Consider the following 17,600-nt stretch of genomic DNA (forward strand, 5'->3'; position numbering starts at 1 on the left):
GCACCCCTGTCGGTAAGATGAGAAAAAAGCCAGTGTATGATGACGTATGCCCATAGGACCAGCACCCATAAGCAAGAGGATCTTGAGTTGAGGCCAGTCTGAGATACAGAATGAGATCCTGTCTCACAAACTGTAGCCAGCCAGGTTTGGGGGCGCACGCCAGTGAGGGCTACACTGTGAGGCGTGCTGTCAAAAGCAAAGTAAAACTTCTAACTGGGACAGACATCAGGAGGTGTCACAAATCTGTAAACCCAGCAGTTGTAAGATGAAGGAAGGAGGATTGCCACAAGTTCAAGGCCAGGCTAGACTACAGAGTGAGGCTGTTAAAAAAAAAAAAAAGGCGGGGGTGGGGAGGACAACTAGTTATTATTTATACTTTAGAACCTTAGGCCAGACCGCTTCATACAACACAGGAATCCACTGATGAAATGCAGCTTGTACACTTTTCTTTTGTTTTTCGAGACAGGGTTTCTCTGTGTAGCTCTGGCTCTCCCTGTAGACCAGGCTGGCCTTGAACTCACGGAGATCCGCCTGCCTCTGCCTCCCGAGTGCTGGGATTGAAGGCATGCAATCCCACGGACCTTGTGGCCTTATGTTAGGAATAGTCCTTGTTCCTGGGGGAGGGGAAGTCTGCATTGTTTTGCCCACATTCCACAGGGTAGTTCCTGTAGGTGCCCACCAGTGCTAAGCCTGAAGAATAGCGGGGAAGGGGCAATAATCCACAGAAGCTTTTAACGAAATTAATGTTTCATTTTAGAAAAAAAGATGTGTGTTTTATTTATTTATGTCTTGTGCGTGTGTGTTTAGGCCAGGATGCACACGTGGGATTCAGGGTTCAGCTTCTGCTCTCCCCGCCAGCAATCTAACTCAGGTCGGGGTGCAAATGCTCCCACGACACACACACAGATGTTAGAAAGCCAAGCACTTAGCTTGGTCCCGACCAGCTCAGGGTGTGGGAGCAACAGGAGCGAGGAGGGGGTTCCGGGAAAGGAGGTCCTGGGAAGCAGGGCAGGCACAGAGCACGGCTTCCAGAGGAGCCCGTCCTCCGGCGCAGCGTCCTCGGCAGCAGGGGGCAGCAGCGAGCTGCCGCGGTCCGCCCGGGGCGGCTGGAGTGCGCGCAGGGCCGCGGCCGCGGCTCCAGCGCTCCCGACAGCTGACGAGGCCCCTGACAGGTCCAAAGGTGTCTTGTTCCCTCGGCCAGAATGCAAACTTCCCGTTTCCTGCGCCACCTGCTTCTCTTCCCCTCAGAGGCCCTCCCTGTGTGCCAGGGGCACCCGGGGGTGGCGGGGAAGGCGCGCAGCCAGGGGAGACCGAGTGAGCGGAGCCCGGGGACCAGGGAGCCACTTCTCTCACGCCCTCAGAGGCCTTGTGCACCAGAGAAGGGCGTTTCCCCCGCCGCAGCGGACTGCGGGCGGGAGAGCAGCGCCCGGCTAGCACGCACTCAGCACTGGGCTCGCTTAGAACCTCCACACGCAGGAGACGCCAGCTCCACACTGAGAGCTTCCAGAAGACGGGAGGATGCCCTGGACGGAGACCTGAAGGAGTGGTGTACACACTGCGAGCCGACCTCTCGGGTAGAGGCAGACAGAGTCTGTGAGTTTGAGGCCAGTCTTCTCTACACAGCTAGCTCTAGCATAGCCGGGGCTACATAATGACCCCGTGGAGAGAGGATGAGAGTACAGGGAGCAAAGGTAGACATCCCCACCAACAGGGACAAGGACAGGGCAGTGGAGGCCCAAACAGTCCCCATTCTTCCCTCCCGTCCACAGGCACCTCCATGACTTTCTCCCCAGAGTTGTAAGACTGCAGAGCTCGGCTGGTAGAACGACCTATCGTGGGGGAAGCCCCGATTCCATCCCTAGGGCAGTAAACCTGGGTGAGAAGGCACTCTAACCCCAGCTCTCAGGGGCCTCAGCAGTTCAGGATTAGCCTGGGAACAAGGAGACTCTGAGGCCAGACTGGGCTACAAGAGACCCTGTACTAAAAAATAAAAGTAAAAATTAAAAAAAAAAAAATCTAAGATGGGTGGCACACACCTGTAGTCCCAGCACTCAGGAGGCAGAGGCAGGTGGATGCTGTGAGTTCAAGGCCAGCCTGGTCTACAGAGTGAGTCAGGCTAGTCAAGGCTACACAGAGAAACAAAGAAAGACAAAAACAAAACAAAACAGTTTACCTAAGTGCGGTGTGGCGGTGCATGCTTTTAATTCCACTATTCAAGGGGCAGAGACAGGTTTCTATGAACTCAAGGCCAGCCTGGTCTGCATGGCGAGTTTCAGAGCTACATGGTGGGCACTTGCCTGAAAACAATGAATCTAAATAAGACAAGCGAGAAAAAATACATTTCTTACTCTAGCCTGCACTATGCCCTTGGGTAGCCTCCACTTTGAAGTACCCCTCTTTCTTTTAACGGTCACATTTAAAGGTCATATTAAACTATCTTTATTAGGCTTGAAATTTGCTTTTTAAAAAAGCATTGCCATAAGAAAAGATAGGCAGGGCGATCTCTGTGAGTTTGAGGCCAGCCTGGTGTAAAAAGTGAGTTCAGGACAGCAAAGACTACACCGAGAAACACTATCTCAAAAAAAAAAAAAAGACAAAAAAAAAAAACAAATCAAACTACCCCTACAATCCAAGAAAGAGGCAGATAAAGGGAAAAAGACAGGAAATTCAAACCCATCCTAAGATACATAGTAAGTTTAAGGCCAACCAGAGATAAGTGAGGCTTGCCTCAAAAATAAATTAATAAAGCTGGCCTTTAGTTTCAGCACTTGGGAGGCAGAGGCAGGTAGAGCTCTTGAGTTCCAGGCCAGCCTGGTCTATGGAACAAGTTTCAGGACAGCCAGGGCTACACAGAGAAACCCTGTCTCAAAATTTTAAAAAGTAAATAAAAGATAAACTAAAAAAAAAAACATGTAGATGAGGTTGCAGAGGTGGCTCTGGGTTCCAGAGTTCAGTGCCCAGTCAGGAGGCTGACAGCCATCTGTAACACAGTCCCCAAGAGACTCGGGCCCTCCCACACGTACATGTAAATTCAAATCCAAATCAAATGGAGTAAATCAGGCATAGTGGTGTCTTCCTGTGATCTTAGTCACCACCAAGGAGACAGAATCAGGAAGAGCAGGAGCTCAAGAACAGCCTGGACTATGTAAAACCCTGTCTCAACAGAACAAAAGAAAACATATATGTACCATTTTTTTTGGGGGGGTTGTCATTGAGAGAGGGTTTCTCTGTGTAGCCCTGTCTGTCCTGGAACTCATTCTGTAGACCAGGCTAGCCTTGAACTCAGTATCCAGTTTGGCGGTGAGTAGAATTAAAAAATTGAACTACCACTGCCCAGCTGGATACTTTTTCTAAAATTTCATTTTATTTGTGTGTATGTGTATGTGTGTGTGCGCACGCATTTGCACAGGCCTGTGGAAGCCAGAGGCTGAAATCAGCTCTTTCTCTGTCTCTCTGCTCTCTTTTTTTGGGACAGTCTCTGATGAACCTGAAGCCCATCTTTTCAGCTAGAATGGCTGGTCAGTGAGCCCCAGGGATCTCAGCCCATCTCTGCCTCCCTGGCATTGGAGTTACAGTTACCCTCTACAGTGCTGGCTTCTACCAGAATGGTAGAGAGCTGAACTCAGACCCCCAGGTTTAGACAGCGAGCACTTTCTGCACTGAGCCACCCAGCCAGTCTCTCAAGCTGTTTAAAGTAACTTCGCATTTCCTTGGCTGCTTGGGGCTTTAGAGCCAGGGGAGGACCAACTTGACAGGCTAATCTGAGCGGAATGTAGCTGGAACTTCAACTCTCCTGCCTCAGTCTCCCAAATTCCCAGACTACCACACCCAGAAACAATCTCTGAGAAGTTAGGCAGGATTTTTTGTTTGTTTGTTTGGTTTGGTTTGATGAAGGAAGAGCCTTATGTAGCCCAAGCTTGTCTGGAATGAAAGAAAGAAAGTGACAGAGAGAGAAAGGAAGGGAGGGAGGAAGGGCACCCCTGGGGTCCCAAGGTGTGGAGAAGATTTCTCCTGTTGACATAGGGAGAAAGCAGGCAGAGGAAAGAGTCCAGGCTGAACATGGCCGGCAGACTACAGCAAACCATGAGAGCGGAGAAGGGAAGGGAGAGCAGGAGAGGAGCTGCCTAGGTAGAGGTAGCAAGGGCCCAGAGACCTGAGGGAGAGCTTTCAGGTACCCTGTGTAACCTAACCGGTCCCCTAGGGGCTCAGAGGTTAAGAGCACTGGTAGTTCTACCAAAGGTCCCGAGTTCAATACCCGGCAGCCACTGGTGGCTCACAAGCATCTGTGCTGAGATCTGGTGCCCTCTTTCAGGCACACGTGCAGGCAGGACCCTAAACGAAACTGGTCCCGGGCTTGAGCCATAAAGTGTTGAACTTCTGACCCTACTGACCGTGCCTCCTGAGTGACAGGATTCCAGGACTGAGTCAACAGCAAGGCTTGTCAGTTCGTTTTTCAGACAGGGTTTGACGCTGCTGTTTGTCACACATGAGCAGGTTGGTGGCATGAGTGTGCTGGAGGAGGGTACAGGGAGACGTCAGGCGTGTGCATTGCCACGTGCACTCTGCCCTTCTCTCTCACTGAACACCAACTGGACACATTCTCTTCCGGGCCTGATAAGGTCGCAATTACATGTGTGTGCCCATGCCTGGCTGGCCTCCTGCTTCGGCCTTCCGAGGGCCGGGATTATTCATCAAGCTAACCTGTCACATTTGAAGCAAAGAATCAAGTCTAGGACACAGGAATGAGGTGCCTGCCTTTCTTCCCGCCTTCCTTTTGTGCTAGGATATAGATGAAGATGGCCTGGAACCTGGGTCAGTCCCACCTCTGCCTTCCACCAGGGCCTGGGCCACCAAGCTGAGTGTGTTAAAGTGCTACTGCTGTTGGTCCTCTCCTCTCTTCTTTTCTTCCGTTCCTGTTGTAGTATCTAGCACTCTTTTTGATTGTTTGTTTGTTTTTGTTTTTCCAGACAGCATCTAACAAAAAAAAAAAAAAAAAAAAAAAAAGAAAAGAAAAGAAAAGATCAAGCCGTGCATGGTGGAGCACGCTTTTAATTCCAGCACTCAGGAGGCAGAGACAGAGGCAGAGGCAGATGCAGAGGCAGAGAGAGGCAGAGGCAGGCAGATAAGAGTTTGAGGCCAGCCTGGTCTACAAAGTGAGTTCTAGGACTGCCAGAGCTACAAGGAGAAACCCTGTCTCACACACACACACACACACACACACACAAAAAAAAAAAAAAAAAAAAGGGGGAGGGAGAGAGAGTGAGAAGATCAGAAATTCTCTGGCCAGCTACCTCATTATTAGCCTCTGTCTGAAGTCTGTCCCAGGGAGGTTTATTTCATGAGGCCTTTTCCTTCTCCAGGTAGCCATAGTGTAAAGGAGAGTATCTGGATTGTGAGGAAAGGGTCTCTCCATGTCTTCACATCCTACTACTACCTACAAACAGTTTAAAAGACATGTGCCGGAGCCTTCCCACTTCTCTCCTCAAACCACCATCTTAAAGTACATGGTAAGAAGAGGCATGCCTTTGGCACAGTCTCAAACCAGGCTGGATGCGGCATACTGGTAATCCCAGCACTGGGGTGACAGAGGCAGGCAGATCTCTATGAGTTGGAGGCCAGCCTGGTCTACAGAGTGAGTTCCATGACAGCCAGGACTACACAGAGAAACCCTGTCTCAGGGGACAAAAACAAAACAAAGAAAAAAGGCAGTCTCACTATGTAGATCAGGCTAGCCTTAAATTCACGGAGTTTGAGGTCTCTGCCACACTAGTGCTGGGATCAAAGGTGTGAAGGCATGTGCTACTACCAGGCCTGGATGTTTTCTTCTTCCTTTCTCTATCCACCCCCCCACACACACAGGGTCTCGTTACTTAGTCCCAGATATCTTGAAATACCATATAGATGAGGAAGCCTTTGACTTACAGAGTTCTGCCTGCTTCTGCCTCCCTGGTGCAAGGATTAAAGAAGTGAGCCACCATGTATGGCTCCTGCTTGTTGTCTTAAATTCTGGGGCTCAGACCCTGGGCTGGCACTCAACTCCACTTACCAGCTATTGTTAATCACGCCGGGAGAGAAAGGCCACCACCACAACCTTGAAGCAGGCTTTATTAAATACAAGCCAGGACAGTGGCACTGGACCTGCCCATACCCAGAATTCCCAGAGTATGGCTGTGAATTACCTTAGCCAAAGGCGAAACCTGCAGCCCTACATATCACCTGCCTTCAGCCAATGAGGGCGAGCATAGATCCTGACAGCTCCCTGGCTATATTGCATCTCCCACCTACTGTCGTCAGGCAGGTCCTGTGCAGTTGGGGCAACCAGGCTGTTTACAGAAGAAAAAAACGCCTGGCTTGCATTCCAGGAACTTACTGTCCTTGGGCAAGTGGGGTTACAGGTTAGAGGCATTTCAGTTTTATAGATCTGTCTCTCTCTCCATCCTTTCCTCCTTCCCTCTTCCCCTCTCCTGCCCCCTCCAAGGTAGGGTGTCTCTGTGTATCCTGGAACTCATTCTGCAGACCAGGCAGGCCTGGAACTCAGAGCTCTATCTGCCTCTGCCTCCCCAGGGTTGGAATTAATGGTGTGTGCCACTATCTCCTGTCTTTGGATCTCTTAAGCACAGTAATTTAAACCTGAAACATAACTTTGGTCCTTACACTATTCTTTGTCTTATTTATGCTTTCTATTTTTTAAGTCTTTTTTATTTTTTTAATTTTTGCTTTATATTGAGACAGACTTTCTCTGTGTGGCCTTGGCCTTCTTGGACTCTTTGTAGACCAGACTGGCTTCAAACTCACAGAGATCAGCCCGTCTTTGCCTCCTGTGTGCTGCGGTTAGTGGTGTGTCACCAACATCTGACCTCAATTTTTTAAAAATTAATTAATTAATTATTTTTCAAGACAGGGTTCTCTGTGTAGCCTTGGCTGTCCTGGACTCACTTCACTTTAGACCAGGCTGGCCTAAAACTCACAAAGCTCCACCTGCCTCTGCTTCCTGAGTGCTGGGATCACAGGTGTGCCTACCGGGCACAAAGTAGCTCTGACTGGGTTTGAACCCAGACCTCCAGACTTAAAGTCCAGCGTTTTGCCAACCGAGTCACCTGAGGCCTGTCTGGTATATTTTTTTGAGACAGGGTTTTTCTGTGTAGTCCTGACTCTACTGGAACTTGCTCTGTAGACCAGGCTTGGCCTTGAACTTACAGAGAGCCACCTGCCTCTGCCTCCCTGAATGCTGCCACTAGGCCCAGCTAGCCAGTGCTCATGACTGCTGATCCATCTTTCTTCAGCCCCACAATTCATTCATTTGTTTGCTTATTTTTTTTCAGGACAGGGTTTCTCTATGTAGCCCTGGCTGTCCTGGACTCACTTTAAAGACCAGGCTGGCCTCGAACTCATAGAGATCCATCTGCCTCTGCCTCCCCAGTGCTGGGATTACATGATGTGTGCCACCACCCCAGCCTGTTTATTTTGTACTTATTTTGGCTTTTTTTTTTGAGACAGGGTTTCTCTGTATGGCACTGACTGTCCTGGAACTTATTCTAGATCAGGCTTGTGGAGAGCTGCTTGTTTGTCAACCTACTTAAGGGCAGCAAAAAACTTATTAAAAATTTTTTATTTATTTATGCAGTGTTCTGCCTGCATGCCAGAAGAGGGCGCCAGATCTCACTTTAGAGATCTATATGGTCAAGAGCCACCATGTGGTTGCTGGGAATTGAATTTAGGACCTTTAGAAGAACATTAAGAATGTTTTTAATGTCTGTGCTCTCTCCAGCCCCCTCTTTTTTTAATTTTTGATTTTGTGTGTATGTGTCACGTGTGTTCAGATGCAGGAGTTGGCCGGAAGAAGGCACTGGATTCTCCGGAGCTGGAGTTATAGGTACTGGCTGTGAGCTGCCACGTGGGTGCTGGGACTGAGCCCTCTGGAAGAACAGTCAGTGCTCCTACCCCAGGGCCATGGCTCCAGCCTCTTCCTTTCTCTCTCTAATGTTTGTTTGTTTGAGACAGGGCCTTTTCTGTGTAGGGCCGACTGCCCTGAACTAGCTCTGTAGACCAGGCTGGTCTCAGAAACTCACCTGCCTCTGCCTCCTGAGTGCCAGGATTAAGGGTGTGCACCACCATCACCTGGCCTGTTCTTGTGTCCTGTGGCTCACTCAGGCTTGTCGCAAATGGGGTACAGCCAAGGTTGACCCTGATGCCAATTCCCTCCCTCCTTCTGGCTCCCCAGTGCTTAGATGACAGGCAGGGCCGCCATTTTCTTTTTAGCGTTTGTAAGACAGAATCTCCGCCACTATCCTGGAATGTCCTTCAGAGACCAATTTGTCCTCAAGATGATAAGGAGAGAAACTGGGCAGGCAATTGAGGGACAGAGACCTTAGTTCTTGTCCTCCGCCAGAAGCCAGAAAAGCCAGACCTGTTCGAGGCTCCAGTTTTCCCTCTTTATACATCTGCCCTGTGTTCCTCAGGCGGGACAGACTCCAGTGTACAGACACCGTTTGTGTGGACAGCACTCAGATTAGCAAGGGGCGCTGTTATGTTATTCTTTATTCTGTTATAATTATATAACTATAAATATATAATAATATAATTCTATTATATTATTAGTAAAGATGCTATATATAAACCTTTGGTTTTTCCCTTTACCACTCTCAAATTTATCTCTCCTTTCTCACAATCGACACTATTAAGATAGCCTGGCAATTACTTAATTCTGCCCGCCATTACCCTCCATGTCCTGGGAGTCTGCAAGAGTAGACACCGGAAGGTCTTTTATTTATTTATTATGTATGAAATAATCTGTCTGTATGTGTCCTTTCATACCAGAAGAAGGCACCAGATCCCAGTAGAGATGGTTGTGAGTCACCATGTGGTTGCTGGGAATTGAACTCAGGAAGTGCAGACAGTGCTCTGAACCTCTGAGCCATCTCTTCAGCCCCCTCTAGACAGGGTTTCTCTGTGTAGCCCTGGCTGTCCTGGACTCGCTTTGTAGACCAGGCTGGCCTCAAACTCACAGAGATCTGTCAGCCGCCAGGCAACACCAGAAGCTCCTTAAGCCCCATTGTTAGCCCTTAGCGACTAGATCAACTCAGCTCTTGGAGGGCTGATGTTAGGTGACAAGGTAGTGATTAGTAAGTAGTCTAGGGAGCTGTTGAGAATGGACACCTACCTTGTCTTTAGTTTTGGACCCCACTTCCTGTTTCCCCAGGAAAATCACATCTACCTGGGTGTGGGATTTTAGTACCATATAAAAAGGTGGAGGTATGACCGGCCCAAGGGAAAGCAATTTCCTCCTGGTCAAAAGAATGGAATTTGAGTTTGCCCTCTGGTCCTGGGTGGAGACGTGACATTTGGATCTGTTCCGGTAAGAGTTTATCAGCTGGGCCTGCAGATCACCTGGTCAGGAGGGCAAGGCCTAAGGAAGGTGACTCAACAGGAGACAAAGAGGGAGGAGTAATTATCTCTCTCAGGAGTGAGGGACCAGCCCTTCCCAGAAGACCCACCCCCATGCTGTCGCTCACAGAGCTGTTGCCTGGACGCGCTGCTCAGCCTGCTCATTTTTCTGAGTTCTACCTCCGGAGGTTTAGTTTGGGCTGGCGGTGTGGCTCTGCGGGACGTCAAGCTAGGACCACCGCTCTGGGAGAGCGTCACGGTAAAAGGTGTTCTCTGATTCCCACAGATACACTGTGACACTCGTGCAGGACTCCCTCCTGCAGCAGACCTGGCTGCAGCCCACGGGGGAACATGTTGGTGTAGAGTTCCAGGGGAGGCGGACGCTCACACACGTGAAATAAAAAGGGATCTTTAGTTGAGTGGTGGCAGTGGTGCAAGTCTTTAATCCAGCACTTGAGGCAGAGGCAGGCAGATCTCTGAGTTGGAGGCCAGCCCGGCCTACAGGTGAGTCCAGGACAGCCAAGGCTACACAGAGAAACCCTGTCTGAAAAGAACAAAACAAAAATTACCCACAGCACCAACCCTTGCAAGTTCAAACGCAAAGGTCTTTAATGCCAGCACTCAAGAGGTCAAGGCAGGCAAATCAAAGTGAGTCTGAGGACAGCCAAGGCTCCGAGAGACCCTGTCTCAGAAACAAAACAAAAACAAATTTTTTAAAAAATGTATTCAAAGCCAGCCTATGGTAGTGTGAGACCCTTTTTTCTTTCTTTTTAAGACAGGGTTTCTATGTGCAGACTGGCTGCCCTGGGAACCAGGCTGGCCTCCAGCTCTGAGATGGAACTACCCGGGGTTAAAGGTGAGTGCCACCACAGCTGCCCCGCCCCCACCCCCTGTCTCAAAAACAAAATTGTGAAGGGCTAAGAACATGGTTCTGTAGTGGAATGCTTTCCTAGCACACTGGAGGAGGAAGATTATCTAGCCCGGGCTACAGAAAGAGACCTTGTCAAAAACAAAACAAAAAAACAAAAAACAAACCACTAAATCCAGAACTAAAGAGGAAGCCATCCTGTTTCTTCTGTGGAGAGTGCAAGACAGATTTTCTGAGCAGGCTTTAATGGCTCCACCTCTATCCTGGGAATCGTCCTCTGGCTTGGTGGCCCTGCTAGGTACAGAGCCCACTTGAAGGGACAGAATAACACAGGCACTGCTGCTCCGAATGCTGCCATTAGTCTTGACCATAACCCACATGTGCCCACGCAGGCTAGTGGCAACAAAGGTCAGCAAGCAGTCAGTGCTCAGATTCTGGCTCCTAGGTGGCTGGCTACAGACACCCCCTCAGGCTAGGCCTCCTCCAGCTGCTTCAGAGACTGAATCAGACGTTGTGATGTGTCTGACTTGGCCCTTGTATGGTGCAACAGGAAGAACACTGCCTTGCCCGACAATATGTAGGGAAGACTTGATATTTGTATCCAGTTTGCAGCAGACATGGAGGCCCAGAGAATAAGGTCATCAAAATAAAGGGCTGGGAATTATAGCTCTGTGGTGGAGTGTCTGCCTGGCCAGGGAGACGCCCGCCTCTTCCTGTAGCGAAGCAATGGCTGATGTGGTGGCAGGAGCCTGTAATCCTAGGATCTGAGGGAGAGATGGAAGGAACACTGCCAGATTTGTTACCCGGGAAAATCGTTATTGTAAGAACTTGGCAGTGTGAGTTTGGTCCCAGGGACTCACATATTGGGAGAAAAAACCCAACTGTAAGCTGTCCCTTAGCCACGCCATGCACACACACACACATTAAACATAAATAAATCTTTTGTTTTGGTTTTCAAGGCAGGTTTTCGGAGCAGCCCTGGCTGTCCAGGAACTCACGCTGTAGGTAATTTAAGGATCGTCTGTGGATGGCTCTGAGTTAGATGTTTCAGCTGCCTACCAAGCCTGACAGCCTGGTGTGATGCCCAGATTCCTACAGGCTGTCCTTACACCACCGCTAACATATATGCCTGTTAGCACGCACTCAGGAACAAAACCAACCAAATGTGTGACAGACAGAAAGGATAGTGTGAGTTAGCCTACCCTCCCTGGAGTTTCCTTCTCTCATCTTCAACAGCCTCATGTGCCACTGTGGTTGTTGCCTAGACTTCAGCCACTTACATCTGCCTTCATGATTTCTACTGTAATCAGGTCCATCTTGTCCTATGGGAGACTACAATTTTCCTTCATGCTAACAATGGTCTCCTCTGAGATGATGGGTTTGCTGTGTAGTTCTTTTTTCCTGGTCATTTTTAAATAAAAACACACAGAAGTGAGGTGGCCTCAACGGAGTTCAGGAGTTCTAGGCCAGGCTAGGTAACAAAAGAATACCACAAATAAAAAAAGAAAAAAAAAAGAGAACGAGAAAGAAAGGGGGCCAGAAGATGGCTTGTGGGTACAGGTGCCTTCCACCAAGCCTCCGGTGACCCTGAAGACCACATGGTGGAAGAAAAGAACCTACTTGGAGCATACCAGGCTTTCCTACACACTTGCTCTAATCAACTCGCCAGCCGCTCCTGTAGAATCGGAAGGAAGGTGGGCAAGGTTAGAGAGTCACTCCCGGTGGTCCAAACCTAGCATTCCCAGCATTCCTGAGGCGGGCCAGGGCAACCAAAGCTGCTCAAGGTAATTCTTCCATGCACATGCAAGCAAGGGCCAGCCTGGCCTGTGTCTCCCTCCCCCGCCACACCTCAACATAAATATGTTAGACTCGATGAATTTGGTTTTTTCTTTTTACAATGTTAGAATTGTTTGGTTGGTTTTGTTTTTCCAGATAGGGTTTCTCTGTGTAGCCTTGGCTGTTCTGGACTCACTTTGTTGACCAGGCCTGGAAGTCACAGATATCTGCCTGCCTCTGCCTCCCTGAGGGCTGGGAGCTTTTTCTTCAAACCTTGTTGGGTTTTTTGTTTTGTTTTTGGTAGCCCTGCTATATAGACCAGGTGGGCTCCTATTTAGAGATGCACCTGTCTCTGCTGCTTCAGTGCTGGGGTCAAAGGCGTGTGACCACAATCTAATTACTCATATCACACTTTCCAGAGTAAACATAGCTCTCTACGGACATATTTGTGGTTAGAGGCTGACTGCAAGTTAAAGATGCTACAGCAGAGCTCAAGAGGTGGTCAGAAAGCAATGCAAACAGCATGGTAGCCCCACCTTTAATCTCAATACTCTGGGGGCAGAGGCAGGCTAGCCAGGACAGCCAGGGTTGCTGGGCACTCTGACTCAAAAATGAAAACAAAACAATGCAAATGGCAAGGGGCTGGGGGGCTGGCCTTTACTAAGTGTGTGTTCTGGGGCGGGTGACACCTTCCTGACCTCAAACCCTTAAGCACCAGGTGTAGAGAGGCACACCTTTAAAAACCCAGGATTCAGGACGCAGGCCACTCTGCTGCACAAAGTGAGACCTGTCTCATAAAATCAAATCCAGTCTTTAAAAATACTGCCGGCTGCAGAATCTGGCCGGAGGGAGTCTGGGTTGAACCCAGAGATATAGCCACAGAGACGGCTGTGACAGTTCCAGGATGCGTGGCGGGGGTGGGTGGGTGGGGTCCGGCTGAAGCCCCAGGGCCGGGGGCAACTCAGTCCTTGATGGCCGCGGAGGGTGTTAGAGGGCACCCTCAAAAACAGTAGGGCGGTGCTGATGTGGTAATGCGCATCTTTGAAGCCAGCACCTGGGGGTGCGGGGCAGAGACAGGCCAGTATGTGAGTTCGAGGCCAACCTGACTCTGCAACGGCTCAGAGTCCCACAGCTCTTTCATAATCTTGGGTTTTTTGAAAGCGGCTCATACTGTGTAGCTCTGGCTGCCCCGGAACGATGGAGACCAGACTGGCTTCGAGCTCTTCACCGCCTCCGCCTCGCCTGGCTCCGCCTCGCCTGGCTCCCCCACCTCCAACGCCAGCGGCTGACGTGGACGCCTGGTTCAGCGAGGGAAGCCTCCGGGGCCCTGCGCCTGGCCCGCCGAGCAGGGCGAGGCTCGGAGGAGGCGGCGCCGGCGGGCGTGGCCCCCGTCCTGTCCCTGCTCTCCTCCGCCCTCAGGCCGACTCGGTGCGGAGTTCACTTGGCCTTGCGGGTCCTCTCCCCTGCTGGAACCGCCCGCCCAGGTCCCGCCGGGCTGTGCGGAAACTTCCGGGAGAAGTTTGTGGAAACTTCCGGGAGGAGCCCGGTTCCAGCGAGCTGGAGCTGGCTTCCAGGCGGAGGGCGGGCAAGCAGGGCCCCGCCCGGCCGGAAGCGGCCAAGACCCGCCCCGCGGCCCGCGAGCCGGGCGCGGACGGGCGTTTACTCGGTGTGTACTGGGCGCGCGGAGCGCGGAGCCCCGGGGCTGCTTGCCTCGGGGGAGGAGGAAGACCCCCTCCGGCTCTGGTTAAAAGTGCGACTTACAGTTGCCGACGTTCAAACGGCGGCCGGCCCCGCTGGGCGGCCCGCGGAGCCCTCCGGGAGGGAGCCGCCCCGATGGTGGCCCGGCCCCGGTAGGGTCTCCGGGTCAGCCGAGGACACTCTGGAGGAGGGAAGGCCGGGGCCGGGCCCGCGCGCAGCGCCCGGCGTCGGCCCCCGCACGGCCCCCGGCCGCGGACTTGGAGTGTGGTGCTCTCCGGCAGGCCGGTGGGCACGGACACGGTACTCAGACACCGATGCACCCAGACCCCGGCGACCCAGGCTGCCCCTGCCCCACTCAGCACGGCCTCTGCGTCCTCCAGAGTGCAGACGGGCGCCGAGCAACGCCCTCCACCCCAGCCCGCGGCTCGGCGAGGTCAAGGTCCCGCTGGTCCCCGCCAGGACGACACCGCGGGCCTCCTGCCCGCACCGCGGGTGCGCCGGGGACTTAGGGCACCTGTCCTCCCCCCTGGAGCTCAAGCCGCCCCAAGAGCGCAGGGCAGCCACCAACTGTCCTGGACGGCTGAGGGGACCTCAGAGCCTACCACAGCCACCGCCTTCCGGCTGCTGCCCTCCTTTTACTAACACTTCCTGCCTCAGAGACAGCCTTCCCACAGCTCTCCTCAGAAGAGGCAATGTAGGCTTCAGCTGGAGAAAGAACCAACACCGTGTAGACATGGCTGCCTGGAGCTCGCTGTGTAGACCAGGCTGGCCTTCAACTCTCTGAGATCGGTTTACCGTTGCCTCCCAGGGCGGGGCTTGCAGGATTAAAGGTGCTCCACTACACCCGCTCCTGGGTGTTTGATTTTTTAAGGGAAGGGCACCTCAAGCCTGGATTTCGGGAGAGTAGCCATGAACTCTAGATCCCCTACCTGTGACGCCAGGGGTTGGAATTACAGGGAAATGCCGCCATGACCAGCTAATTCAGTGCTGTGGCTCTAACCCAGGGCTTTGGGAGCTTCAGCAAGCATTCCTGACCGTCTGGGCTGCAGCCCCTAAATTATCTTTTTTTTATTTTTTGAGTAGGGGCTTTTCCTATGTAGCCTTGACTGGCCTGGAGCAGTCCTAGCTACCCAGGTCGACGGGTCTGTGTTATGCTGGACCTAAAATTGTTTTCTTGATCTTGGCTCCCAGTTAAGGAGCCCATCGATACCACGTGAACTAATTACAGGACTGATGCCTGCCTGTGAAGACTGCTCACTGTCTAGGCTAGTATGAGTCGGTCTCTGAGAGGAAACTCGTGCAGAGTTCATCCTGCAAAACATTGCTGATTGCAAAGACTATCTGCAGCCTGTTCTAGGACTCTCATGGGTTCCTTTGAGTCCATACTGAAAAGCCTGGTTTGCTGCAGTCCTTTTTATTACATTTTTCAGGGCTTTCATCTTTTTTTTCCCTCTCTTCCTCTTTTTGTTCTCTTCTCTTAGTAGTAGGGCTGGAAACAAGGTTTCCTTAGCCTACATGCTTCAAGCAGACCACGCCCAGGTTGGCCTCCAACTCTTTGTCTCTGTGTACTCTCTTTTGGATTTTGGAGATATGGTCTCACTGTGAAGCCACAAATGGCCCAGAATCAGCAGTGTAGGTCAGGCTGGCTTTGAACTTGCAGCGCACTATTTGCCTTTTCTGTTTTGGACTCCCAAATCCTGGCATTACAAGGATCCATGGCCACCTGGCCTCCAAAGCTGTTTTAAAACTATGTGTGTGTCAATTCTAACACTCCAGAGTCAGAAGCAGGCAGGCCTAAGGAGACCCCTAATCTGAGGCTCCGGAGGCAGCAAGTAGGAGCAGCACACTCTAGGACACCTGGACTACAGTGAGCCCTTAGAAAGCAGGCTAGAGCACTGATAGACAGCTTGGTGTTTAGGCCTGCAGTGAGTTAGCGAGGCGTGGCCTGGCACTGAACACCCAGCTGTCTTGGAGGCTCACCAGAGCTTGCTCTGCAAGGATGAGTAGTCTCTTCCAGGAAGTGTTTTTGCTCCTGCTGCTCTCTTTTCTCTAGTCTCTTCCCTTATTAAATTGTACTTATGTTGGGGATTTAGCTCAGAGCGCTTGCCTAGCAAACGCAAGGCCCTGGGTTTGGTCCTCAGCTCTGGAAAAAAAAAAAAAAGATCCAAACTAAATTGTACTTATTTATTTTGGGGGAACACAAACCAGTGTGTGTGTATATATAGGTCAGTGAGAAGGGAGCTTTTGGAGTGTACTGTTTATTTTGGGGAAGGACACAGGTCTGTGTGTATGTAGGAGAGAGGGCAGCTTTTGAGGTGAGTACTCTGAACAAATGGAACCTGATATTGAGCTCATGTATTCATTCAGGTTGGTTGGCAAAAGGTTACCCTGAGAACCATCCCAACCAGCCAGATTTTGTTATTTCCAGCACATGTCCTTTAATCTCAGCACTCAGGAGGCAGAAGCAGATCTCTGTGAGTTCAAGGCCAGCGTGGTCTACAGAGTGAATTACAGGACAGCCAGGGCTACACAGAGAAACTGTCTCAAAAAACAAAACAAAATAGGTATGTGTATATTGCATGTAATTGTTTTAGAAAGTCTTCGTAGTCCGGGCTACTCTTGAATTTATAATTTCAATTAAGCTCTAGTTTCAGCCACTGCCCAGTGTAAGGGTGTTGCAGTTCTGCTCTACCAGACTGGTGGGTCTTAAAAACACAGCCCTAAGGCCTGATGGCTGAGTGTGTAAGGGTGCTTTCTGCGGGGAATCAAGCAAGTAGAGCGGACTCCACACCTCCTATCCTGGCGGGGGCAAGCACTTGGAATCCCACACTGGAAGAAAGAAAGGGAGGGTGCTGGTTTTCCACTAGCCTGGGATACACAATAAGACTCTGTTCCTTAAAGACAAAAAAAAAAAAAAAAAGCCGAGTAGTGGTGGCCACGCCTTTGATCCCAGCACTCAAGGAGACAGAGGCAGGGGCATATCTGGAGTGCGATGCCAGCCTGGTTTATAAAGTTAGTTCCACAGACTACTCCTGTCTCCACACAACAAAAAAGAGCGAGAAGTTCTTTCTTTTCCTTCGAGACAGGGTTTGTGTGTGCAGTTTTGGCTGTCTTGGAACAAATTTCTCTGTGTAACCTTGGCTTTCCTCAAACTTGCCCTGCAGACCAGGCTCCTCTGCCTCCCCAGTGCTGGGACCACAGGCGCGCGCCAGGACTGCCCGGCTCCACTTGTTTGCTCATCTTAGTTTTCACCGTTTTGAGCAGGGTCTCGCTGCACAGCCCTCACTCTGGCCTCTAACTCACGGAGATGCTCCTGCCTCTGCTTCCAGAGCGCCGCGCGCCTGGCAGCGTTCAGCAGAGCCGAGTGCCTGCCGCCCGGCCCTTCCTCCACCCTCTGCGGAGTGGCAGGGTCTCGGGCCCGTCTCCTAACTCTGGAGGACCGAGCCCGCGACTCAGGGCTCTCGTGTAGGTGTCGCGGTGACGCTCGGCCGGGCCGCCATCAAGGCCGCCTCTACCGGACAGGGAGGCAAGATGGAGGCCGGGCTGCGGCGCCGAGGGCGGCCTCCCGAGCCTCTGCTCGCCACAGGAAGTCGCGGTGGCCGGGCTCCGCGCCTCAGCGAGTCAGGGCGGAAGCAGCCCGCAGGCGCGCGGCGGCCTCCTGCGGGAGCCGGGCCGCCCCGCGCTCGCTCGGCACGGGCAGTAAGATGGCGCTCGCCAGCCCGTCCCGAAAGCCGAGCGCATTGGCCAGCTCGGACCCGGCCGGGCCCGCCCGCCGCCGCGGGGCTTCCACCCACGGCGAGGGGCGCCGCCCGCCCACGCCGGCGAGCCTCCAGGGCGCCCACGGGAGCCGCGAAGCCCGGCCGCCGGCGGCCGC

General features: G+C 51.9%; 1 protein-coding gene across 1 annotated transcript; it reads left to right on the forward strand.

Moving 5' to 3' along the window:
• The first annotated feature begins 1,243 nt into the window (after positions 1–1,243).
• On the forward strand, positions 1,244–14,569 carry LOC129685018 (translation initiation factor IF-2-like). The gene is made up of 3 exons (XM_055618358.1): positions 1,244–1,593; positions 10,164–10,240; positions 13,190–14,569. Exon 3 carries the CDS (start codon positions 13,226–13,228, stop codon positions 13,880–13,882), a length of 657 nt encoding a protein of 218 aa, XP_055474333.1. The 5' UTR covers positions 1,244–1,593; positions 10,164–10,240; positions 13,190–13,225; the 3' UTR covers positions 13,883–14,569.
• Positions 14,570–17,600: the final 3,031 nt, after the last annotated feature.

This window comes from Psammomys obesus, unplaced genomic scaffold (assembly GCF_907164565.1).
Source record: "Psammomys obesus unplaced genomic scaffold, mPsaObe1.curated_primary_1811, whole genome shotgun sequence".
NCBI classification, from domain to species: Eukaryota; Metazoa; Chordata; class Mammalia; order Rodentia; family Muridae; genus Psammomys; species Psammomys obesus.